Consider the following 27391-nt stretch of genomic DNA (forward strand, 5'->3'; position numbering starts at 1 on the left):
AGATACTTGTTTGATCATGTGTTTGATCACATGCTACCCTTAATGCTTGTTGGTTGATACTATCTATTATATCCTTATATGATCATTCACTTGCTTGGTGATGAGTGCATGCTTTCAATTTCTATCATTTTGAGCGCTCCACCAAGATGTATGTGACATGGAAGAGTAACCCATGATCCTAATCGATTGTGCATTTGCATTCAAAAGCAAATTTTTAAATAATGCACAAATTTAGGGGGAGCTCTTGCTTATCACATACTTCTCAAAGCGACGATGTTTTTCAATCTTATGATCATTTGTCGAAGCTTTGATCTATATGTTGTCATCAATTACCAAAAAGGGGGAGATTGAAAGTGCAACTATCCCTGGATGGTTTTGGTAATTCCTAACAACATATAGCTCATTGAGCTAATGCTATTTCAAGATAAATATTTCAGGAAAGATCAATGATTGGCATGGCATGGGTTAAGAAAGTGGACCCCTCAAAATGCTAAGGACAAAAGGATTGGCTCAAGCTCAAAGCACAAGACTCTACATTTCATTTTTAGTGATCCAAGATCACATTGAGTCCATAGGAAAAGCCAATACTATTAAGAGGGGGTGAGGTGTTGATTAATGAGTTTCTTACTCAAAGTGCTTAGTGATATGCTCCAAAACCCTCAACTACTTTCTCACATCCAAATATGTCCCAAACCAAAAGTCAAACTCGGCCCCACCGATTTGATCTATCCGACGCCACCGAGTTCACTTGACATATATAGCCACTACCACAAACCCTAGTCTTTTCGGCCTCACCGATAGGGATCTCGGTTTCACCGAGATGGGATTGTAATCTCTTTGTTTCCCCTTGTAACGTTTCGGTCAAACCGAGATGAGCGATCGGTCCCACCGAGATTGCAATGCAAACTCTCTGTTTCCCTTTCGTAATGTTTCGGTCCAACCGAGATGAGCGAATTGGTCCCACCGAGTTTTCCTGACCAACTCTTTGGTTAGTCTATTACCAAAATCGGTCCAACCGAGTTTGTGTAATCGGTCTCACCGAGATTACGTTATGCCCTAATGACATTGGTCCCACCGAGTTGACATGTCGGTCCCACCGAAAACCCTAATGGTCACATTATGAACCAAATCGGTCCGACCGAGTTCTCTGAATCGGTCCCACCGAGTTTGGTGATTTGTGTGTAACGGTTAGTTTTTGTGTGGAGGCTATATATACCCCTCCACCCACTCTTCATTCGAGGAGAGAGCCATCAGAACATGCCTACACTTCCAACATACAATTTCTGAGAGAGAGCCACCTACACTTGTGTTGAGGTCAAGATATTCCATTCCAACCACATAAATATTGATCTCTAGCCTTCCCCAAGTTGTTTCCACTCAAATCATCTTTCCACCAAATCCAATCCTATGAGAGAGAGTTGAGTGTTGGGGAGACTATCATTTGAAGCACAAGAGCAAGGAGTTCATCATCAACACACCATCTATTACCTCTTGGAGAGTGGTGTCTCCTAGATTGGTTAGGTGTCACTTAGGAGCCTCCGTCAAGATTGTGGAGTTGAACCAAGGAGTTTGTAAGGGCAAGGAGATCACCTACTTCGTGAAGATCTACCCTAGTGAGGCAAGTCCTTCGTGGGCGACGGCCATGGTGGGATAGACAAGGTTGCTTCTTCATGGACCCTTCGTGGGTGGAGCCCTCCGTGGACTCGCACAACCGTTACCCTTCGTGGGTTGAAGTCTCCATCAACGTGGATGTACGATAGCACCACCTATCGGAACCACGGATAAAAAATCTCCGTGTCAACATTGCGTTTGCTCCCTTAAACTCCTCCCTTTACCTTCATATGCAATTGTTTTACATTCCGCTGCTATACTCTTAGAATTGCATGTGTAGGTTCATTGCTTGACTTGTGCTAAGTTGCTAAAATCTGCCAAGAATTAAAATTGGGAAAAGGCTAGATTTTTATTTGGTCAAGTAGTCTAATCACCCCCCCCCCTCTAGACATACTTTTGATCCTACACTTACAGATTCATCAGAAAGTTTGACAAGAGGCTAGATAGCTCAAGAGTGGGATTTGCTCCTCCAACAATGGAGATATATTATTAGGGACCTCTCGGTGTTACGACATCCATCATCATTTGGCCATATATACACAGGTGACTAGGTCACGGGGATGCCGAAACATGTCAGCGAGAAAGGAGAACAAAACCGATAACAGGGAGACTAGTATAGTGAGTCTATGTATGACCCAATAGGATATCGATATATCTCACGTTGGGTTTTGTAGAGTACTGCGAATGTCATTCGTGTACTCATCCGGATCGATATGGATGTCCACGGTTCACTCGAATGTCATTCGTGTACTCACACGGATCAATATGGATGTCCACGGTTCCATTATCAGTCATTGAACAAAAATAAGGTTATCAAGATCACAAGCATAAGGTTATCAAGATTTGCTGAGTGTTAATAGGACAGGAGTAATGAGGAAATGTTATGAAATAGTTTCGAGAGGAGCCATAAGCGTTTCGGGGTCACGGGAAGGTTTTCGGGATTTACCGGGTAATACCGATAAATAATATAAAGGTGGAAAATGTTTCTGAAGATGTTAAATTAGTAATAAAAGTCTCTAATAATAGTTAGGAGGTTTTTATATTTAATTAAATCTCAATGCGACTTAATAGGCCAAGTGGCGGAAAGGATATTGGGCCACTTGGGCCCAATAGGAGGTGGTGCCCCTTTCTTCTTGGAGAAGGAAGGGGGAGGCCGAATCAGAGGGGGATCCCCCCTCCTCATTGCCGGACTAAGGGGGGAGGGGACCTTCCCCCTTGTGGCGTCCCCTCTCCCCTCCTCCAACCTACATATACTAATGGTTTTGGGCACTTTTGGATACACAAGTTTTGGAGCCTCCTCTAGTTCTCTAGTTCTCTAGTTCTAGTTCTAGTTGATCCAATTAGAGTTAAATCTATGGAGAGGCCATGCTTTCAGTCTTCCATTCGAGGGATCGCTCATGAATGGTTCGAGGGACTTCAAGTACGATCTACGCCGACTCGCCTTCCTTCACTGCAACTCGGAGTTTGTAATGTTCTAATCTAAACCGTTATTACATCTTCATAGTGTTCTTGGTTGATCGTAGGACGATTTTTGTTTTATTTTCTACTATATTTCCCAACAACAAGGTCGATGAATATTGCCTCCCCAAGGGTTTCTCCCTCCAGCAAAGTATCAGAAAAGGCCTCCAGATGGGATCACGGAAGAATAGAGGCTTGCGCCGGCGGAAGAATTGTTTCGGGACCTCCCTTGAGGGTTTCTGGATATATGTGAATTTACAGGACTAGAATTAGGTCAAACGGAGCCACAAGGGCACCACAAGGCACCTGGGCGCGCCCTACCCCCGGGGCGCGCCCCTCTGCCTTGTCGCTCCCTCACGATTCTTCTGGCCTCCTCCCTAAGCTTTCGGGGTCTCTTCTTGCCTAGAAAAAATCATCAAAACAATTCATCGTGTTTGGACTTCGTTTGTTATGGATTTTTTGGAAAACCAAAAATATACAGACAAAAGGAACTGGCACTGGGCACTGAGTTAATAGGTTAGTCCATAAAAAATATAAAATGACATATAAAGCATACAAGATTGATAATACAAAATGACATATAAAGCATGAAACAATAAAAAATTATAGATACGCTGGAGACGTATCAACATCTCCAAGCTTAATTTATGTTCATCCTCGAGTAGGTAAATGATAAAATAGAATTTTTTATGTGAAATGCTACATAACATGTCTTAATCATGTAATCATTTGGGCATGAATGTTGGTAGTTGATGACTTAATAAATATAAAATGATAATATGCAAGAGTGCTAGAAAATAATCACCACTCTTCAAAATAAACAATGCTAAAGAACGTTATCCCTACTCATTTAATCATGTAAGCATGGCATAGCTCGGTCTTCCTAGCATAAAGTATATCATGAACACCCCGGTGCCATACCAAGCAATTGTATCATAATTTTTCTCGCTTCGGCTTTTTCAACTCCACTCAATACATGAGCGTGAGCCATGGACTTAGCACTTTGGATGGTCAAAGAATGATGATAGGGGTTTATAAGGGAAGACAAAAATTTGAGAAAGTCTCGCATCAACGAGGGGGGTCGTTAGGCAATGGAGAGGCCTTACAATTGATATCAATGCGAGGAGTCGGGATTGCCATGCAACGGATGCACTAGAGCTATAAGTATATGAAAGCTCTCTATATGAAATTAAGTGGGTGTGCATCCAAATTGCTTGCTCATGAAGACCTCGAGCATTTGAGGAAACTCGTCATCGAAATATACAAGACGAGTTCTATAATGTAAAAATTCCCACTAGTATATGAAAGTGACAAATGATGGAGACTCTTTATATGAAGAACATGGTGCTACTCTGAAGCACAAGTGTGGTAAAGGATATAGAAACATTACCCCTTCTCTTTTTTTAGAACAATACCATGAACTTCATCCTCACCTTTTTGAGGACTTATCAGTATCCATCATTCTTTTTTGTCACTGGGATAATGCTCTAATAATGATGATCGTCACATTTGTATTTACTTACAACTCGATAAACAAAATGATATGACTACATATGAATGCCTTTGACTGTGTATCGGGATGTGCAATGATCTATCATAACATGTATAACAATGATGAACAGTGGCTTTGCCACAAATATCGTGTCGACTCTATATGATCATGCAAAGCAAAATGACAATGAATTCTCAAATCATGTGAATAGTAACGGTGGAAGTTGCATGACAATATATCTTGGAGTGACTATAGAAATGCCATGATAGGTAGGTATGGTGATTGTTTTGATGAAGAATAGTAAGGTTTATGTGTGATAGAGTGTATCATATCACGAGATTTCGATGCACCGGCAAAGTTTGCACCAAGTCTCGAGGTGAGAACGGGCGATGCATGATACCGGAGAGACTAGCAAAATATAGAAGGATGGAAGTGCTTATAGTCCACAAACTCACATTAGTCATAAAGAACTCAATACTTTTTGTGAAAGTTAATTAATCCTGGAAGCAAAGTAATCTCGCATGCCCCTAGGGAGGAGGTTTGAGGAGTTAACCATCACGCTCCCCCGACCCAGACAACACAAAGGATATTAATCAAGGATAAATTACGCTCCAAGTTCCCTATGCCACTATCGACATTTTAATGAGGTCGGAATTACAAACCTTAACGCCGATACTTTTACTATCTAATGTTTATCAACTAGTAAACCTTCATATTATAATTTCAATATTTTTGGTCATACACATCGTATTCAGTGATCTACATAAAAGTTTTTATTATACCACTCTTGTATACCTATCATTTTGGGACTAAACGTATAACACATCGGTTTCTTTATCGGTTTCATCATTTTCCATTTTTTGCCCTTGGTTCTTTGGTTTTCTATTTCAACATTATTCTTTGGTTTTCTTTGCTTTTTTCGGTTTTCATTTTTTTTTCTTTGTTTCTTTTGGTTTCCATTCTACATTTTTTGTATATGTCAAAAACATTTTTCTAATACATGTTTAACATTTTTAATATGATTTTAACATTTTTCAGTACATAGTCAACATTTTTTTATACACATTTTAAATTCTTTACTAACATTTTTTAAATACAAGATTAACATTTTTTAGTACACAGTAAACATTTTTTATATACACTTATTTTCTTTTTTCAAATGCTTGATTAACATTTTTCAAGTACAAGATTAACATTTTTTAATGCATGGTCATTTTCAAATGGTTCATTCGCATTTTTCTAATACAAGATTTACAATTTTGTTAATACATGATCGACATTTTTCTATACACATTTAACATTTTTCAAATGCTTGATTAACTTTTTTTTAATACAAGTTTACATTTTTCAATACATGTGCAACATGTTTTCTATACACATTTTACAAATACTTTTATTCATTTTTAAAATGCTTGATTAATATTTGTAAGACACGATCAATTTTTTTCACACACATTGTTTATTTTTTTCGTATACACGAGAAACATTTTCTTTATACACATTTAGCTTTTTTTCTAATTTTTTATGTAAAGTATTTTTGTATATATTTTATTTATTATATTTGAAAGTATAAACAAAAACAGAAAAAACAAAAAAATGCAGTTGTGGCCTCCAGCGCACCTGGGTCGGCCCATCTCGCACTCTGCTTGACGCGAGGGCTGCCTAGGTCTCGCTAGAAGTTTCTGGCGAGCTTAGACCACTGGTGAGACACTTTAGAAAGAATTATGACCCAAAATAAGATCTTTTGTAGAATAGGGACTAAATATGCCTCCAAAGGAATAATAATAATATATTGCCTAACACTGAGATAGTATAAGCAGAAAGGATTGAGCCAAATAAACACCACTTACAAGAAAACTATTTAATCTACCCTTCCGTTCCTAAATATAAGTCTTTTTAGAGATTTCGATATAAACTACATACAGATGTATATGGACATATTTTAGAGTGTAGATTCACTCACTTTGCTCTGTATGTAGTCCATATTGGAATCTTTAAAAAGATTTATATTTAAGAACGGAGGGAGTAGTTAATATAACTTGTTTACATGGCAATATAAAATGCTGATGAAAGAGAAACTAATCTCAAATTTAGTGACTAACAATTCTCCAATTTTTTTAAAAAGGAATACTCATCCACTTGTGAGTAGGCTGCTTATTTCGAGGGATCATTCCCTAAGTTCTCTCCGCATCAATCATGTCTGCACATGCGGAGCCTAAATGTAAATTATCTTCTTGGTTGATGCTTCATGGGAAAACCATGACGGTCTACATGCTAGATATTTGTGGGTGGCCACAGAACCCTAGATGTCAGTTTTGCCTGCAAGAGTCAGAAACCGCAATGCAGCTTTTCAAGGACTGTCCATTCTCAAAGACCTCCTGGAGCAATATAAAGGAATGGATAGGTGAAACCTCTGTGTCTAAGAAGAAACAATTCTGCCTGGGGAGATTGAATGGTGGGGCTCGATGCTAACCTCTGTGTCTAAGAAGAAACAAGAGCAAAACATAATGCTCTTCCGCATGCTTTGAAATATTTTTCGCATTTTTAGGGGAACACACCTCACTCATTTTGTAGTGGCAGCCCTCGCTTTCGAGGACATCAACTAGAGGGAGATGGCCTTCACTCAGGCCCACACCAGCGAGGGTATTGACCAAAGAATTCATAGTTTTTTTTGTGGACATAAGGACTTTCGGCAAGTTCCTTTCAAAAACTTGGCACCTCCGTACATATAACCTCTTTTTCTTCTATATGAAAGGGTTATGCTATTGTTGGTTGATCGGAAAAGATAAATTTGAAAGGAATAACAATCATATACACATCTTTCTGGCTCGCACATGAACCGGGGAGCTTTTGACTAAGAGAACATTGAGAAATTATAGCCAAAAACATTGAGTTAGATCGACACACTCCACGAGCAAGAAATTTATGGAATATAGCTAGTTTTAATCATCTTGGGTCAACAGGTACCCTATCGGCATGAAGCAGATAACTATAAACACAATCAGTGCCATGTGCCAAGGATTCTGCAATCCAGGTTCAAGATGCTTGTGCCTCGCCATGAAGAGATATACCACCAAAGCCACGCCGGCCAGTGGAGTAAAACACTGAAAATAAAAGAAAAGGAGGAGAACCTAGAGGTGAGTACATATATCGATTAGCGAATTGAAGATAAATATAGTGTATATTGAATTTTTAAAAGTATAAATTTATAATTTTTGATAAACTTTATAGAAAAATATATTGACAACTGGAATACCATATCAATACCAGTAAATTTATCATGCAAAATATTTTCCTATGATATATATTTGATATTATAGGTATAGATAAATTTCTCTATATTACAGATATAGATAATTTACAAACTAAGCTTGAGTTTTGCAAAAAAAAACAATACACACTATATTACGGGACGGAAGGAGTACTAGAATTACAATTTGTTAATTAAAAAGAGCACAATTCTATTATTTTATTTATTTTGGAAGTAATCAATACCGTTGCTTGCTTTAGTTACCCAGCAAAGAAAAAAAGCCAAATTCCGCTAAAATATATAAGCCCCAAATATGTTGAATCGATCAGTTCATATATACTAGGTACGCAGTAGGACGGAAATAAAATAGTAGTACAACTACAACATGGTTCGAAATCAGCTAAGCCTACAGAATCTCTCCAGCAAGTTACAACATTATTGGCTGCGTTGTTCTAATTTTTGCCCTCTCCTGAACCCATCATACATATTACCCCCTCTGTATCAAAATATAAGACTTTTTTATAGGAGGAAGTATTATTTTTTCGCGAAAACCATCATACATATATTTACGAGTTGAATGCAAAATAAAACCCAGTTACCAGTGTAATATATCAGAAAAATGACACCACACAATCTGGGTCGACCAGACAGCCACATAGACGATTTTACGTTCCCCAATCATTTTGTTGCCCGAAGTTGATCACTTAAACATGTTTATGCTCTAAATTTGATCACTTTCTGAGTTTTTGGCCCAAGTAATGGCGAATTTCATTCAAAATATGTACACCCTCCGTAAAGAATAAACGCTTTTATATCACTTATTCTAGAGGGTCTTATATTTCTTTACGAAGGAAGTATATTATAATAAAATGTTTTTGGAAGCTTCGTAGCAATACGGAGGGGGTACGTACCCTTATGAAGATCCTGCAGAAGGCTCTGAACCTTGCACGTGCGGTGGAAGAATAATCTTCTGTCTGGCTCTGGCCGCCTTGTTCCATCCTGTGCAGCAGGAGGTCTTGTTTGATCTGAGGCTGCCGATACCATGAAAACTAATCGTGTAAAACAAAACTAATCGTGTCAACCTTTCTTTTAGGGCCAGTGAAAAACCTTTCCTTTAAGCCCTGTTTGGATAACCGTTTTCCTTTTAAATACAGTTGTAAATAATAGTACATGTCTCGGCCCATCGTTTCATTTCGGGACGTAATTGCTCAGGGTACGATATGCGTGTAAGTGAAACACCTCTCGATTACATCGATTTCAAGCACGCCCTTAGGATCATCGGGAAACGATTGCAATCAACACCACGTTACCACGTGACACATGTGGTAAGCAATTCAAACTAATCCAGAAGAAAAAAAAACACCATCAGCGTTTGTGTTATAAAAAGGCACCGTCAGCGTTCGGCCGCCCACGCGTCCGTCGGATCTGAGTTTGATCTGACGGTCACAACAACTCGTCGTGTAGTCCAACTCTTTTTAACAGAGTACAACCAAAGTCGCTCACATACAACTCACCCCTATGACGCATGCACACATACCTTACCCATATGAGCACCTCCGAGAGACTGAGCGGCATAGCATCTTGAGATTCTGCGAAGTCACCACAGGCGTCTCGCAGTCTACAGGAACGTCCCCTCCCAACGAATGAACATCGCCGGAAGCCTGAAATAAATCCAGAAATAATGCAAGCACCAATGTCAAGTTTAGGACTTGAACTCTAGGGCTCAGGATACCACCTAAGCATCCAACCGCATGTTGGGTCGCTTGTAGTCCAACTTGACAACTTGACCCTTGTTACAATCCAAACGTGCGCAACAACGACTCTGTTGCAGAGCTACCAAGGCAAACGGTGGTTTTCAACACAAGGCTTGTTACAAAGATGTGAAACGGCTCAAAACGGCTTCAACATTGTTTGTGTTGCAAAATAACCGAGCGCAACATGATGCTTGTTGTAAAGGTTGGAGTTGACGTGGTGGCAGATCGGACGACTATCTTGCATGCCATCCAACAGGTGCCGAGGCGTCCGATCCGTTCACGCCTTCACCCGGCCGACATGTGGCGTCCGCCAATCTTCATGCTGCCAGAGGCAACTCGATCATAAAAAGCATAGCTAATAGTATAGTCAGCTGAGAATGTGGAGTTTTAATTGACGCATGGAATCTCGGTCCTCCTCCAACCATGTCTAGGGATCTGTTGTTGTCAGCCTTTTATCTATGAGAAACACTTCCTATCATCCGGTCGGTTACCACACTCGCACCCGCTGTCTCTCCAACGGGAAGCGTGTCCAGTGTGGGAACCGCCCAAAAAGAATCTCAAACGTACAGCTTCAAAAGTACAAATTTTCAAAATATCAAAGAACCTATGTGGTGAGATAAGAGCTAGTAACAACAACATCTAAACATGTTTTGGAATTTGAAACACATGTTATTTTTAAAATAAACTATTTTTTGAAACACTAATGTTTTCAAATTATGTACATATTTTGAAGAAAAAAACTAAAACTTTTTGGAAATCATGAACATTTTTTAATATGTGAACAATTTTTGATAACATGAACATTTTTTAAAATACAAAACTTGTTTTCAAACTTTGAACAAAATTTGGAAAAGCTGACATTTTATGGATATGTGAACAATTTTCGAAATCCTGAACAGTTTTTTAAAATGTGAATATTTATTTGAAAATTCCGAACACTTTTTCAAAACACAATTTTTTAAACAGGAATTTTTTTAAAATTCCCAAACTTTTTTTGAGAAGCTGAAATTTTTATGAAAAAATGAACACTTTTTTAAAATAAGAATATGCTAAAATTCATAACAATTTTAGAAAACATGAAGATTTTTGTAAAACACAAACACTTTTTAGAATTTTGAACAATTATTTAAAACTCGAATGTTTTGATATTTTTTAATCTAGAACAGTTTTTAAAACAATAACATTATTTGAAAAAATGGTAACATTTTTTGAATTTTCAACAAATTTCAACGAGGAAAAAATTTAAAGTTCTGAACATTTTTTCGAACCATTTGAGATTTTGAACATATTTTGAAAATTTTAAGAAAATTATTGTATATTAACTAAAGATATCGGACTGAGAGGTTGGGAAGGAACTAAGAAATGTGGTTTTTGTGATGCTGATGAGAGGATTGATCATTTGAACAAGAGAGGCCTGATTGAATAAAATTAATAATTTGTAACCACTACATATGATGGAATTTTGTGATGAAATGTTTTTCCATTTATTCATACTGTGAAAGTTCTCACCTTTTTAGTCAATGCTTTCTTATTGTTTGTTTGTAAAATGGTAAATCATAAACTTGCACACATTGAGATATTTTTCTTTTGCTAGTGTTGTTTGAAGTACTAATCTTCGTATTTAAAATTCATTTTTTTATCTAATGATATGGTAATATAAAGAATTCAAAACAAGATTGTTGTTGATGATATTTTTTCTCGATTGCAGACATTTGTGGACAAGCCTACATCATGTTATTAGGAAAACCAAAGCAACCTTTAGTACGATGATATAAGAGGAATGATTGGATCAGACAATGCACTACCATTGAGTTAACTGATTTATTTCAAGACCAAATGTATAGTTAACACTGTGATGCTAACTGATTGTCAAACTCAACACATGACACTTAGACATATCTAGCTATGGAAGAACCAAGAAATGAGCAATGTCAAAGATTTGAAGACAAATTCATTGTAGACACTTTATACTCTAGAATTGTCCATTCGCTTACATTTGGAATACTGAATGTGGTGTAGGTGTTACCGTCTCAGCGACTGTGCCACCAATGTCACCGACAAACTATTAAAACAAACTTGATTCCACAATTTTGTATATTATGCTAGAAAATCAAACCCATCCAAGTCTGGACTCACTTCTTTATATTAAACTCTTTTACTTCCATATAAATTGTTTCCAGGTATACATTGTTTTTACTAAATGCTAGGTATCATCATAGTAACAAATTCATTTTACTAATGTAAAACATATTTTGCAATAGGATTGGAGTTAGTAGTCATTTCCTTTCCGAAATACACTTTAACGAATTTCACTTGATTAAATAAAAAATTGTTTTCAAAGATTAATTTGTACCATTTAGATGAATTACAGGTATACATGTATGTGCTAATGTTAATTTTAGCATCCTTAAATATTTTTGCAGAGATCTATAAATCATAAATCTATCAAATATCTTCATGTTTTGAGAGTGCATGAGTCACTACCTCAAATGTAAGTAAATGAAAATTCTAGAGTACAAAGTGTCTATGAGGGATTTGTATTCAAATCTTTGGCATTGCTCATTTCTTGGTTCTTTCATGGCTAGATATGTCTAAATGTCATGTGTCGAGTTTAATTATTAGTTGGCATTGCGGTGTGTACTTTGCATTCGGTCTTGAATAATATCAGTTAGCTCAACTCACATGAAATGTGTCCAAGTTTGATATATAAAATGTTTGATTGTATTTGGTATAGTTACACTGTTACAAGATAAGAAGGAACTTTGTGCTTCTTATTATTATATTTTATATTCAATGTTCATAAGAATGTACAATTCAAATTGAAAATACCACCAATTTGCTTGCATCCCTCACCCTGACTCGCTTCAAATCAACCAAATTCGTCAAAATTTATGCACTTAGTCTTCAATTTTGAAAACTATCATAGAGTAAACAAACTTCTGTGTCGTCTGTTGCTACTACAACATATTTAATTTTTCTTTTGTCTTTGCCCACTTGCTTGCAAACACGCGGATGTATGCCGCTATATATTGATCATCAGTGATGGGAGAACCAATAGAAACTACAAGGTAAGTGTTTCAAACGACGCTTGATACAAACTAGTAAACAATGGAAACAAAGGAGAAGCCGGAAACAAAATGTTAGCAATCACCTTAGAAATCATTCTTCTTCAATTCAGAGTTGACGATTAAGGCAATGAACCCACTTCGACCCCTTGCTTAACTATATACTATTGTAAACCCCATCCCACATATAAATAGATGTGTATGATCTCTAACAAATTCTGGTCAGTTACACTAAGACCCCTTGCTTTTTAATTCATTTCCGGATACTCTTTTGTTGTAATAGTGGTAGAGGTTTTGTACTGTTTGGCGGATTTGATGTCCTAGTTAGATGATGTGGTGCTGGTACCAGAGTTTTAAGGATGAACTTGCTAGATCCTTTTGGATCAATCACCTCAAAATGAAAAGGTTACCAGTAATGGTACTTATCAATAGATTTCTCGCCGACGGGCTCCGGGTCAAGATTTGTGCATTGCCATGCGGTATAAAAGTGTCAAACATTTTGATGCAGGTATACGTTGTAATACACAATGACATGGATCCGCCATAGCAGCCTTTTGTCAGGTGTGTGTGTGTGTGTGTGTGTGTGTGTGTGTGTGTGTGTGTGTGTGTGAGAGAGAGTAGAAAAGAACCATGCACACAAGATCCCCCCTCTCCAGCTTGAATTTTATTTCTCTTGTGATATTTTAAAACGACTCATAACTTCCAATCAAAATTTTGTTTCTGAATATTTTACATATTTGAATTCATGGTGGTAGACCTTTAAAACAAGACCAACCTTGAATATATTTTTAACGAGTTTTAAAAAAAGATTTCAGTCATATAAAAAGATAATTTCACTCATTTCAAAAAAATTATTTCACTATTTTCATATAATGGATTTCACTCAATTCAAAAAATATTTTGTCACTTTCCAAAAACAGATTTTACTCGTTTCTAATAAACAGAGAGTATGCAACATATTGAAAACACTAATTTCACTCCTTTCAAAAACAGGTTCCGCTCATTAAAAACCCACTAAAGTCCTTTGCTTATTTCACTTATTTCAAACAACTCACAGTTCAAAAAATAATCTCACTCATTCAAAAACTGATTTCACTCATTTTGAAAAGTAGATTTCGCATATTTATCAAAAATCACATAATCTTTTTTTTCAAAACTATCAGTTTCATATTTCTGAAGTAATAAGTTTCACACACTGAAACAATTAGTTTCGCAAAATGATTTCAATTGTTTACAGTAACTAGCTTCACTCATTAAAAAACATTTCAATCGTTTTAAAAAATTATCTCAATTCTTTCGAACAACTTATTTCAACCCTTTAGTGAGACAAATTTCACTCATTTCAATTAACTAAGTTACTATTTGAAATTAGTTACTTACAATGACTGAAAAACTGATTTCACTCATTAAAAAGAGATTTCACATTTTTTTAAAGCATCGAGACTAATTTTTTGGAAACTTCAATTTCATATTTTTTGAAATAGTTTGTTTCACGCATTGAGACAATAAGTTTCACAAAATGATTTCTACTGTTTCAATTTCACTCATTTAAAAACTATTTCACTTGTTATAAAATAATGGGATAATTAGATTTATGCCCCTAGTTGTGTCCCACTCGTCTGTTTTACCCCTAATTTCCAAAAGTCACCGGTTCTGTCCAAGTCACTTTGCTCCTCTTATGCTTTTGCCCTTTGACCGTTTGACTGCCAGTTTGAAAACTTCATAACTAACTAGTAAGCTTGCACGTGCAACGCACGTTCTAATCATAGCAAGAAATTTTCTCATTCGCCTCTTTAATATATTTGAACAAAATAAGCTAATCTCTTAAATCAGACCAATTACTCCTGTGTTGATCAATTGAAATTTTCAGAACATTCAGTACAACGGGCAACTACTGAGTACATAGGACTTATTAGATATCTTCTTTGAATATAAAATGTATATCTTTATCAAAATCTTGTAAGCTGCAATTCAGCTTCATTTGCATCTATTTCGTAATGTTCATAGCAATGAGAGAATCTTACACAACAACCTCGACGGCAATCTTTCTTCTCTTCATTGACGTTGCTTTCGTCACACTACACCAGCTCTAATAGCCATTAAGGCGACGATAGATTCCATGGGGACTGTTGTGCATGGTACCAGGCCAAGGTGCCGAGTCCAATCATCAAAGAGACTATGTGCTGCAAACAGAAGAATGGTCATTATGCGATATAAAGCAGCTCGAGCACATCTATATGGTTGAAGTTTCACGGCCGTAGTGGCGAGAAAGAGTGTTAGTTGTTGCACAGAAGTACAGAACAAGAAGGGTCCAGTGCTTCAATATTGAGCAAAAAAAAATTGGAAATAGTACACTATTCTCATCAGTATGACAAGAACCTCATTGCACAGTTCTCTTGTGATTTACACACTGATGAATAGAATAAAATTACACACATTCATATGAGAACCACATTGTTTGTTAATAGTTAGTAAGCCTAAATACAGATACTTTCTTTCCCATTCTCTGCTGGTTTGAAAGCATGATTGGCTGAATACTCCTAGACCTTGGTTTGAAATATCTACAAAGGTAGTTTTAAGGAACTTTGTAATGATGTGTGAACAGATCAGATAGTCAAAAATAACTACAGTAGGCAGGCATGTTACTCGTGTTGTTCGACTAAATTAATACTGTACAATCTATTTTCCTAGGCGGGATAGACAGAAAAAACTGTGAGATAAGCAGCCTCCACGAAGATCACAAAGACATAGACATCTGCAAATATATTAGGCCAGGAGAAAGATTCGGGGACAGTAAAATATTTACATCGACGGAAAGGAAATCCAATTTCCTTGGTTGTATAGCTTTGCTCCAATCAAAAGCTTTGCATTGCTGCTAATGAGCTTTGGCACCAGCGAAGCAAGTCTTGCGATATATCTTGGAACGAAGTGAATAAACAAAAAACTCCATTAATGTGCATCATCCAAAAAATTTAGACCTTAGTTTTTGTGAAGCCACGCCTAACAGGTCAGTTTGTATATTCGTATATTGTTCTACCCTTTGTTCCTTGAGCTCTTCCTCCCTTATTCACTACTCCCTCCGTTTCAAATTACTTGTCGCAAAAATGGATGTATCTAGAACTAAAATACATCTAGATACATCCATACCTGCGACGAGTAATTCGGAACGGAGGGAGTACTTTGCATTGAACGTTGTTAGGTTTGCCCTTCACGAGATAATCTAGCACAACAACACATACGCAATATTATATTTTGCATCTTCTATGTGCTTATCTATAAGCTCAACAATATATGTTTCTCACAACAATAGCAACAATTCATAACACTTATCCCTACCCAGCAAGAGCAATACAAATTAATAGGCATAGTCAAATACTCCCTCCGTCCGCAATTACTTGTCGCTCAAACAAATGTATCTAGCACATCCGTTTGAGCGACAAGTAATTCCAGACGGAGGGAGTATGTGTCAATATTTAACATATTTGATCAGAACAAACTTTTCAAATATAATTTTTTGGGGGGAATTTGGGCGAAACGAAGTAATTGCATTCACTATATAATCAAGAGAAATGAGATATTTGGGCACCGGTAGCGCCACCAGGAAAAGTTGTCCTGAAATAGAATCCCAGATGTAAGCAATAAGCATAAATCCATCACGTATGTGGAGCACATAATATTTTAGGAAATCAGAATCACCTCAATAACTAAGAAACTGATGGTAGATGCATCTTCACTCCACATACTACACAGCCATATCTTACAGAACACACTGAGCTCCTCCATTCTGCTGCCGTCGTAGCCATTCATGGTGAAGCGCTGCCTAGTAGGATTTGAAGATTAATCCATGCTATTCTCCACCCCATCCATGCGAATTGCAAGCCGCTACCACCACCATTATCATCGTAGAACCTATCTCAAGTATCAGCCTCTCCTTCCCAGTTACTCGTCGCTGGTGCTTATCCTTTTATGAATCATGATGACAACCCAATCATCCCAAACTGAAATAATCGTAAAACAACCTGATAAATGCTATGATTTTCAAAAGTAGACAGCTATAACATACTTTGATCACATGACTTCCAGCTTCAATGCTTCATATGTCTACACATGGGAAAGGTAAAATTCAGTCTGAATGTAACATACAAATCTGCTTGTAAAATATACATGATTGATGTGAATGCCAATATTGATACATCCATGCAAATATACAGTACGAAGGTGCCTTCATACTCCATCGCTCAGGCTCCTATTTTAATCAAACATGGCCTGTAGTTTTCAGAGTTGGAGACAGCAATGTAGTTTCAACATGTCTAGTAAAGGCTGCACAAAATATTAGAGGATGTTCAATGGAGATTCATAGAGGGAAAACCAAAGACATATTAATTAGCATGAAAATTTATAAAAAGGGGCTGTTCAATAAAAACAGAACACCTTATCCATACTTATTCTGCCCTTCTGTGGCAAGAAAAAGCACAAGAAAGTTATCACTTGGAGAGCATGTGGTATACATGATCATCAGACAAAAAAGGGATACCATGTACATTGACATGCAGTTTCAATCATTGTACCAATACCTGAAAATAGCACCCAAAGATATGCGTTGATGTGTTTAACTCTTCCTTCTACTGGCATAATGTGAGAAAATTGCATGGTTTAGAAAAGTGATTCTTTCAGGGGATCTTCGTACTCCATATCTAAAACTCATATCAGTGTTCCTATACATTGCATATCTGTTTTTACTTACATCATTCAGTGATGTAAGCTTTTGCACTTATATGTCAGTACATTCTTCGTTCTGAACCATGTTCAGAAAAGATCCAACGCCTTGGATAGCTTAGAACTTAAGAGTAAATCATTCACACTGTGTGGGGTGCCTTGTATCTCTGGTTGTATGTTTAATGGCTGAGGTCCTTTAGCAAAACAAAAAGGAGATAGTAGCAGCCATCGGTATTGAACAGGGGAAGAACTATATACAATTAACTGCCATTGCAACATGGACGAACCTGAATATTACTACGAACCAGTCAGACAGATAAATTCAGAAATTCGTATGGGCCGGACACATACCAGTGCAGCGTGTCGAGGCGACGCGTCAAGCACACCATGCGCGTGATGGGCCCGCGGATCAACGACGGAGGAAGGCGCTCATTCGGGCGGGATTGTCGCGCCGGAGCGGGGGAGAGTGCCCGGGCAGGAAGGGATCTTGCGCGACGTGGCTGCGGCGACGCAGCTCAAGAAGGGCTCCCTGCTCCCAATCCTCCTCGACAGCGTCGTTGGCGTCTTCCTCCCCGTCGCGCTGACCAAGGCCTTCCGCGGGCGAGACGGGTACGCGCGGGGGTCATCCTCTCCACCTCCCTCGTCCATGTCCTCATCGGTGCCGCCGACGCCTACGCGGCATTCTCGCCGACTGCGCCGTCCCTTCGCGTCGAGTCTGGAGGGACTTCCCCTTCGCCTGTCTCCTCTGCCTCGTGCCGGGTGCGGAGGATGCAGCAGGGCAGAGGCCATGGAGCGGCGGAGGAAGCGCGCCAGGAAGCTCTCCGACGAGTTCGACCACATCGCCGCCACGCAGCAAGAGGACGTCGGGAAGAAGCCCGTCGACACAGAGGTTGGGTGGAGGAGGCGGAAGGAGGACGTGCGTGCGTGAGATCGTGGAGCGATCGTGGGCACGGAGCGGGCAGCATAAGTGGGCACCATTTTTTTTCAGTTTTCGGTGAGCAGAGGAATTCGGTGAACAGTAAAACGTGGTTAGTGCTAAACACAGGAGGGCTATGGATCGTTGGATTACTCTTACTGGACGGTACAGATGATTTGGTTCTCCGCCCTCTCATGCTTTTATAGGGGTAGTAGATTCATACTAAATCAGAAAAATGCAAATAAGATACTAAAATGTTCAAAAAAACATCACCTATATGTCAGTGTCGTTTGCATTCATGAAAAAAGTTGGAAAGTGCACGTCCGAGTTTTAGCTCTTTTGATACCATCATGAATAGTAAAATCTAAAAAATTCAAAAAAAATATGGTGGCAAAGAACGACAAATGTTCTAAGTGCTTGCCAGGTTTCATCAGGGAACGACATTCGTGGAAGTCGTGGCAAATAAATAATCTATTTTGGAGTGTTGATTGTTTTTTTCTGCTGGGGCACCCATGAATGTCATTCCCTTACGAAACTTGGCGAGCACTTAAAACATTTCTCATTCTTTGCCACCAATTTTTTTTGAATTTTTTTAGATTTTACTATTCATGGTGGTAGCATAAGAGCAAAAACTCGGATGGGCACTTTCGAACACTTTTTTCATGAATGCAAATGACACTGACATATAGGTGATGTTTTTTCGAACATTTTGGTATCTTATTTGCATTTTTTTGATTTAGTATGAATAAGTTATGAAGTTTTCAAACTGATGGTCAAACGGTCAAAGAGCAAAAACATAAGAGGAGCGAAGTGACTTGGACAGAAGCGGTGACTTTTGAAAATTAGGGGTAAAACAGTTGAGTGGGACATAATTAGGGGCATAAATCTAATTATCCCTAAAATAATTGATTCCAATTCTTTCAAACAACATATTTCAAATCTTTCAAGAGCCAGATTTCAGCCATTTCAATTAGCTGAGTTCACTTGTTTCAAGAAATCGATTTGAAATAAGCAGTTTCATACAATGGAATAGATTGAGTGAAATAAGTGGATTGAGATGTTAAAATTTAAATGTGTTTGAAATGTATCCAAGATTGATCTTGTTCGAAAGGTGTTGGCGCCAAGAGTACAAATATATAAAAGTTTCAAAAACGAGAGTATGGTTTAGAAGATATAAATGATTTAAATTGGTTAAGATGGAATAAAGCCACTGATTTCCTGACAAAACTAGTATTTTTTTTAACATAGTAAAGACGCAAGCGCTCATACATACATGCATACACTCATCCCTATGAACTTACACACGCACACCCTACCCCTATGAGCACCTTCGAGAGAAGGAGCCGTCAAATGTGGTGGGCTGGGCATACCAGTGTCCCTCTAACCATCAACCATAGGTTGGTTCGCGATAAAACTAGTCCTCTGCGCCACATGATTTGACAACAAATCATAGATACAATAGATACGCTACTGAAATATAGTATACACCCCCACAACTAAAAAAAGAAATACAGTATAGATATGCATGTGGTCGTATCTCTTTACATGTGGCAACATCTCATTGGTACCTAAACTATCGGTATGTATCGTTGCCGCTAAGGGCATCCACAATGTCTAGAGGCAGCATCGCCTCTATGCTGGGTCCATAGGTTGCCTCTAAGTTTTAGGGAAAAGCACATAATGTATAGAGGTTGTGGTCACCTATTCGATGGACCCTACCAAGAAGTTTAGAAAACAAGTTTCTCAACATATTTTATTCTACCACAACCGCTCCCTAGAAATGACTGATGGGGTCACTCAATTTCTTTATTCCTTAGAGGCTGCCTCCAAGCTAAGAGGGGATGCTAGCAATTTCGGACTAGAGGCTGGGGTTTGCAATGTATGGAGGCTGCCTCTAAGAGGAGAGAGAATGCTTAGAGGCAGCAAAAACCATACATTATGGCTGCTTTAAGGGCATCTTCAACACTGATCCCATATCTTTTTCTGTATCCGTTTGCGGACCATGGAGGGATCAGGCTATCCAAAGCTAGCCGCATATATCCGGTTACATTTCAAATGAATTTTACCAAAAATGACCAATTTTGATTCAAACCCAAACAAACCGAACGATATTAATTTAAATTAGGATAATTTTACGTAAAATCGGAAGATATTTGAGCTAAAAACCTTTAAAAAAACCTAAGCCTACACTACCCCTACCTCGTAGGCCATGCCGGACTGGCTGGCTGCTCCTTCGTCATCGTCGCCTCAGCCATCGTCGGAGTCGTCGTCATCGGGCTTTGGACGGCGGAAGGGCGCTACAGGGCTTCCCGACAGCAGCCTGACGCTCACGAATGATCCTCTCCGCTTCCTCCCGCTTCTTGCGCAGTGCGGCCGCGGCCACCGACGACGTGGGTGGGGGAGAGGGGGAGGGAGATGGGCCTTGGAGGAGGCGACGGCCTCGCAGAGAGACCACTCCTCCCGTACTTGGCCATTTTCCCATCAAGCCGGCAGGGACGACACTTGCTTGTCTCCGCCACCGTCTTGGAGTGGTCCATGGCCCATGCATATGCCAGCTCCGGGTCCACCGCGATGTGCGGCGGTGGGACGTCGGAGTCCACGAACTCTGACCGGCGTGTCACGTTGTGCCTGTCCCGCCATCGCCGCTTCCTGTCGGCGTACTCCACCGCCCTTAGGGCGCTCCAGGAGGGCAAGCTACTGCTGTCGTCGCCGAGGTAGTGGCGAAGATGACCGCACTCCTTTACGGCGATCGCATGGTGCAGGGGCGGTGGCGAGCGCCGCTCGTCCTTGACGCGGTCGGGCAACGGAGAGCGCCCCTTCTCCTTCACACGCCGGGGCGGCGGCAAGAGCCGCTCCTCCCTGACGCGGCGCGGGAAAGGCGGTGAAAGAGGATCCTCCTTGACGCGGCGTCCTATTTGGAGCCGCGGTTGTGCAAGGGAGAGTGGGGAAGGGACGCGATATCCGACTTGATGCGGAGGAGCGTCTCCGATGGCGCTGCCGGGCCGTTGACGTGGAGGACGGAGCGGCGGAGCATGACCTCCATCTGCTGCTCGTACTCCTTGTCTGTGGCAGCGTAGACGGCGCCCTGCGTCGCCATCTGCTGCTGCGACGGCTGGTCCTCCTCGTCGCTGGAGGAGATAACTATCTCCTCTTCGCCGAGGAGCCGGCCGCCGATGAGGAAGACGACCTCGGAGTTGAGGGCAGCGTTGGCACGAACCTTCGGAGCCCGTTCCGGAGCCGCCTCCTACCGCTGCTGAGGCTCATGACTTGCCCATCACCGGAGTTGTGAAGGAAGAGCGGATGTGAGGATGAGGATGTGCGGAGCGATGCGGTGAGTGCGATGTGAACGATGCCGAAGCACGGCTTATATAGCCTCATCCAGGCCATGCGAACGGACGGTCAACCGCTTCAATGCGGCGTAGCGGCCGAATTTGATTCCTCGGGAAGGTGTGTCCGCATTGAAGCGGCGGCTCCCGAAAGATCGCGCCATCCTCCCATCCGGTCACATCACGCAACATCAATGTCAGCCGTTGTGTGCTCTGGCTGCCATTGATGCGGCGCGTGCATCAGACAGAAAACGCGGGAGAGACGGGTGAGGTTGTTTTATGGGCCAGGTTAGTCAGACGTGGACGTGGGAGTGGTCCGGACGTCCGCAAAGCCCCTCCCACTTTGTCTCCGGTTTGCGAAAAAAATACGTTCGAACCACCGAGCGGATTGATATAGGACTGCGTTGGATGACAAAACACGTCCGGACCGCACTAGGAATGCCTTTGCGTCGACCACCCCCTCTGTATTGCCCGTTTTCATCGATGATAGTGAAAACTGGGAGCGTGATGCTCCCCAATTCGAAAAAAAATGTTACCCCGATCCCACTTGCAATCATGCCGTGGGCAAAATAAGATGGAAAAAATGATGGCATAAACGGCATTGTACGCGGCTCACTCGATCCTGTCTCCGCGACATGCGTAGTAGAGTGGACATCATGCCAGATTGCCATGCATGCATGCATATGATCCACCGCTTACTTACGATCCAAGCCAAGCCCGGATCCGAGGAGAATGTTCCTAACGGCTAACGCTCTTCATCCATGGCGCGCACGTGCAAATGGCGGCAGCGCCACTTTCTCTGTCTCCACTCTGTCGGCAACAGGGTCAGCCTATAACCACATGAAACTCCAGATCCTATGCCAAGCTAGGCAACCCAGCGTGTACATAAGACACGGGACATAGCTCGCTCCCATCCATACACCCTGAACCTGTGGCACTCAGTGTAGCTCGCTCGCGAGCCAAGCAAGCGCCTCTCATATGCCGAGGCCGCGTCATTCCGAGCCGTGGCCGCAGCACATCGTCAGACTTGCCAAGCGGCGGCGCACGCGTACACAGATGGCCGCGATCCCACCACGAACGTCGGTGCTGCTGCTGGCGCTGGCCGTCGCCGCTCTCGGCTGCCACGCCGTGGAGCCGCCGAAGCAAGAGCGGACGGCGCTGCAGTCCTTCCTCGCCGCCTTGCCGCACGAGCGCGATCTGGGCTGGAACTCGCCGTCCGCGCCCTCGGCGTGCCTCTGGCCCGGCGTCGCCTGCGACGCGAGCAACGCCACGGTCGTCGCCGTCCGCCTCCCCGGCGTCGGCCTCGCCGGTGCCCTCCCCGCCGGCACGCTCGGCGAGCTCCGGGGCCTCCGGAAGCTCTCCCTCCGCAACAACCGCCTCTTCGGCCCCATCCCCAAGGACTTCTTCGCGCTGCCCCTGCTCCGCTCGCTCTACCTCCAGGGGAACCGTCTCTCCGGCTCCATCCCGCCCGAGGTCGCCGGGCTCGCGGCGCTCTGGCACCTCGCGCTCTACGACAACCACCTGTCCGGTGAGATACCGGCCGCGCTCGACGGCCTGAGGGAGCTACGGTTGCTTAGGCTCGACGGCAACCGCCTCTCCGGTGGCCTTCAGAGCCTGAGCGGCCTCCAGCGGCTCAAGGTGTTTAATGTCTCGGACAACCAGCTCGCCGGCGCCGTCCCGCCCTCCCTCGCGAACTTCTCGCTAGAGTCATTCGCCGGCAACCTTCGGCTCTGCGGCGAGCCCCTCGACCGGCCATGCCCGTCCCCCGGCGGCGGAGTCGTCCCACCGGTGCAAGAGAAGAAGAGGAAGCGGCTCTCCGGCACGGCGGTCGCGGCCATCGCCGTGGGCGCCGCGGCTGGCGCGCTGCTCGTTCTCATCCTGCTCGTGCTCTGCTTTGTCCGCCGCCGCCGGGACGACGCGGCAGCCAGCGGCGACGACAGGAACAAGGCGCCCACGCCGGCGACGCCGGCGAGAGGGCACACGCTGACGCCGTCGACGGTGTCAGGCGAGATGACCGACCTGACGTCTTCAAAGGAGATACCCTCGGCGGCGGGCGGCGGCGCGGCGGAGATGATGAGGAGCCGGCTGGTGTTCATGGGCGGCGGCGGCTACAGCTTCGACCTGGAGGACCTGCTGCGGGCGTCGGCGGAGGTGCTGGGGAACGGCGTCGCGGGGCCGACGTACAGGGCGACGCTGGAGGACGGGACGACGGTGGCGGTGAAGCGGCTGAAGAACGTGGCGGCGGAGCGACAGGAGTTCGCGTCCGCCGTGGAGACGTTGGGCCGGGTGCAGCACCGCAACCTGCTCCCCGTCCGCGGCTACTACTACTCCAGCGACGAGAAGCTCCTCGTCGCCGACTTCCTGCCCGACGGCAGCCTCTCCGCCGCGCTCCACGGTCAGTCCCCTGCTCTATCCGGCTATCTCCTCTCACCACATCATTAGCTCACAGTGACATTGCCATTAGTTACTGCATTGATCGCTGCTGGCTAGCTCGTTTTGACCGCCATTGCCGTGGTTTGCATCGATCAAAAGGAGGAATGAAGTGAAACTCCGGTCGATTACTCAGGGGGACAGCGACGTTTGCGCGTCTGTCCGGCATTTTTCCTGGTTCCAGTCGTACGACGGGATTGAAAGGTGGCAATCATAGCGATTGCATTTGGCTAGCGTTTCTGAGGGTACAGAAAAATCTTGGTAGCTCCAAATAATTCGAAAGGGACGCAGAGTTGAACGTATGGCTCGGCAGGCGTCGGTTATCCGTGATGGCGTCCTCCAGATTCCATTTTCTTTGTCCAGTCTGGTCTACCGGGATTAGCGGGATATTTATTTATCAAACCTGGTCAAACTTTGAATTAGCCTAATAATATGTCTTTTCTTCAACCTGTTTTCAACGTACGGTAGCATACAAATGTTAACATATGTTTGCTAGCATACAAATTCAAGTACGCCAAAGTCCTTCCTAGACTCCTAGGGGAGCATGTATGTACCGGGTACAGATCCACTTTCAAAACTTTTTAGAGATTCAGTGCCATTAGTTACTTCATTGATCACTCTGTTAGCATTTGTATATGGGTGTTATGCCAAAAAAAAGAAGCAATGCATGAGAATATGCATGGTTCATGACAGCACTAAGAAAAATTAATGCTAGTATCTCCAAGAGATTTCTATCTTCAATGGGAGGAGAATGGAGAGTGGCAGAGTCATGCATACGTCCTTCACTGTCACAAAAAGGTGATGGAACCTATGATGTGACCTGAAATTGCTATACCAGACAGGACACGTGTGTCTCATATTTCATCCGTTCGTGTTTATTGGTCCCTTCCAATTCTGATCCTGAATTTGATCCAAATTTTGACTAAATTATGGTTTACTCGCTACAAAGTATATTATTGAAAACTTTAACTTTTCCGAATATGAATCCAACGATGTACTTTTTGTTGCAAATAACTCCTACTTTTTGGCAGCTGAACATGTAGACTTCTTTTACGTTCTGCTGCACATGGATGATGGTCTGTTGTTATTCCGTTACCTTGATGATAGTGGAACTCGGTCCCAAATTTATAAGTCATGTTTTACTAGCCTAAAGTTTAGTCAAATTTGGGTTCGGAAATAGAGGGGGAGATTAACAAACGGATAGAGGAAGTAGAGTAGTACACTTGTATTGCACGCTTTTGCAAACAAATTAAACTGGACTTGCCCAAAATGTTGGAAAAATGTTACTCCGTCCATTCCATAATGTAGGGCCTATAAAAGATTTAAGAAGTTAAAACTTGCAAACTTTAACCAAGTTCGTCTACAACATCAAACATACTTATAAAATATTACTAACATATATCTCATGATTTATCTAGTGATATGTATTTGGTATTCTAAATGTAAATATTTTCTCTACATACTTAATCAAAGTTTGCAAGCTTTGACTTAAAAAAAATCTGTAGGCACTTTGTGGAATGGATGGAGTATGACCTCTTTTTTTTACTACATATCGCTGTTTCACTCTGCATGCATGATGGAGTATATGAAAATTCTCACCGTGCATTTATTTTCCTATAGGTAGTGGCGGCTCCGGCCGGACAAGGATGGACTGGAACACGCGGAAGCGGGCCACGCTGTCGGCAGCGCGCGGGGTGGCGCACCTGCACGCGGCACACGGCCTCACCCATGGAAACTTGAAGTCGTCCAACCTGCTACTCCGGCACGGCGACCCGGAAGCCGCAGCGCTTTCCGACTACTCCCTTCAGCACCTCTTCTCCCCACCACCGTCGTCAGTGCAAGGCAGTGTCGGTGGGTACCGCGCGCCGGAGCTCGTGGATGCGCGTCGGCCGACATTCAAGTCGGACATATACTCGCTCGGAGTGCTCTTCCTTGAGATCCTCACCGGCAGGTCCCCCACGGCGGCGTCGACCGGTGTGGGTGACAGCGGTGTGTCGTCGGACCTGCCGCGATGGGTACAATCGGTGGTAAGGGAGGAGTGGACGGCGGAGGTGTTCGACGCGGAGCTGGTGAGCCTGGATGAGGGCGGCGCCGAGGAGGAGATGGTGGCGCTGCTGCAGGTGGCCATGGCGTGTGCGGCCACGGCGCCGGACGCGCGGCCAGACGCCTCGGAGGTCGTGAGGATGGTCGAGGAGATCGGCGTCGGGCACGGGCGGGCCACGACAGAGGATAGAGCGCAGGGTGCATCCGAGGAGGAGGAGCAGTCATGGGGCACGCCGACGGCCAGCGCAACGTCGTGATGCACCAACAAAGACGATGTGTTTGGAGTTTGGACATATGCAGACACACCCACGATGCGGCTATATCTCCCACGTGTCGAGGCACGACTTAGAGGCATAACCGCATTGTGGTTTTGTCGCAAGAAGGGTCATCTTCACACAATCCCATGTAATGAACAAGAATGGGATAAAGAGTTGGCTTACAATCGCCACTTCACACAATACATAAATAAATCATACATCAATCAGAATACACACATAGGTCCGACTACGGAACCAAAAGAAAAGAAGACAACCCCAAATGCTACATCCCTGATCGTCCCAACAGGGCTCCACTACTGATCAACAGGAAACGAAACATAGTAACGACCAAGGTCCTCGTCGAACTCCCACTTGAGCTCGGTTGCATCACCTGTACTGGTATCGTCGACACCTGCAACTGTTTTGGAAGTATCTGTGAGTCACGAGGACTCAGCAATCTCACACCCGCGAGATCAAGACTATTTAAGCTTATAGGAAAGGATGGGTAATGAGGTGGAGCTGTAGCAAGCACTAAGCATATATGGTGGCTAACATACGCAAATAAGAGCGGGAAGAGGAGCAACGGAACGGTCGTCAACTAGTAATGATCAAGAAGTGATCCTGAACTCCTACTTACGTCAAACATAACCCAAAAGCCGTGTTCATTTCCCGGACTCCGCTGAAAAGAGACCATCACGGCTACACACACGGTTGATACATTTTTATTAAGTCAAGTGTCAAATTCTCTACAACCGGACATTAACAAATTCCCATCTGCCACATAACCGTGGGCACGGCTTTCGAAAGATAATACCCTGCAGGGGTGTCCCAACTTAGCCCATTATAAGCTCTCACGGTCAACGAAGGATAAACCTTCTCCTGGGAAGACCCGATCAGTCTCGGAATCCCGGTTTACAAGACATTTCGACAATGGTAAAACAAGACCAGCAAAGCCGTCCGGATGTGCCGACAAATCCCGATAGGAGCTGCACATATCTCGTTCTCAGGGCACACCGGATGAGCCAGACGTCGGGTTGGCATAGACCCTGGTTGCCCAGGGGGCGCCGGACATC

General features: G+C 42.7%; 1 protein-coding gene and 1 long non-coding RNA gene across 2 annotated transcripts; one reads left to right on the top strand and one right to left on the bottom strand.

Moving 5' to 3' along the window:
• Window positions 1-14524: 14524 nt before the first annotated feature.
• On the bottom strand, window positions 14525-18264 carry LOC123075113 (uncharacterized). Its single transcript, XR_006436098.1, has 4 exons — window positions 17698-18264; window positions 16694-16950; window positions 16327-16591; window positions 14525-16242 (listed from the first exon to the last, which is right to left on the bottom strand). It is a non-coding gene; the product is annotated as an uncharacterized lncRNA (long non-coding RNA).
• Window positions 18265-22492: 4228 nt separating this feature from the next.
• Window positions 22493-26505, top strand: LOC123080052 (probable inactive receptor kinase At2g26730). Its single transcript, XM_044502911.1, has 2 exons — window positions 22493-23983; window positions 25639-26505. The coding sequence occupies exons 1-2, from the start codon at window positions 22567-22569 to the stop codon at window positions 26316-26318; spliced, it is 2097 nt and encodes a 698-aa protein (XP_044358846.1). The 5' UTR covers window positions 22493-22566; the 3' UTR covers window positions 26319-26505.
• The last annotated feature ends 886 nt before the right edge of the window (window positions 26506-27391 follow it).

This window comes from Triticum aestivum, chromosome 3D (genome assembly GCF_018294505.1).
Source record: "Triticum aestivum cultivar Chinese Spring chromosome 3D, IWGSC CS RefSeq v2.1, whole genome shotgun sequence".
Taxonomy (NCBI): Eukaryota; Viridiplantae; Streptophyta; class Magnoliopsida; order Poales; family Poaceae; genus Triticum; species Triticum aestivum.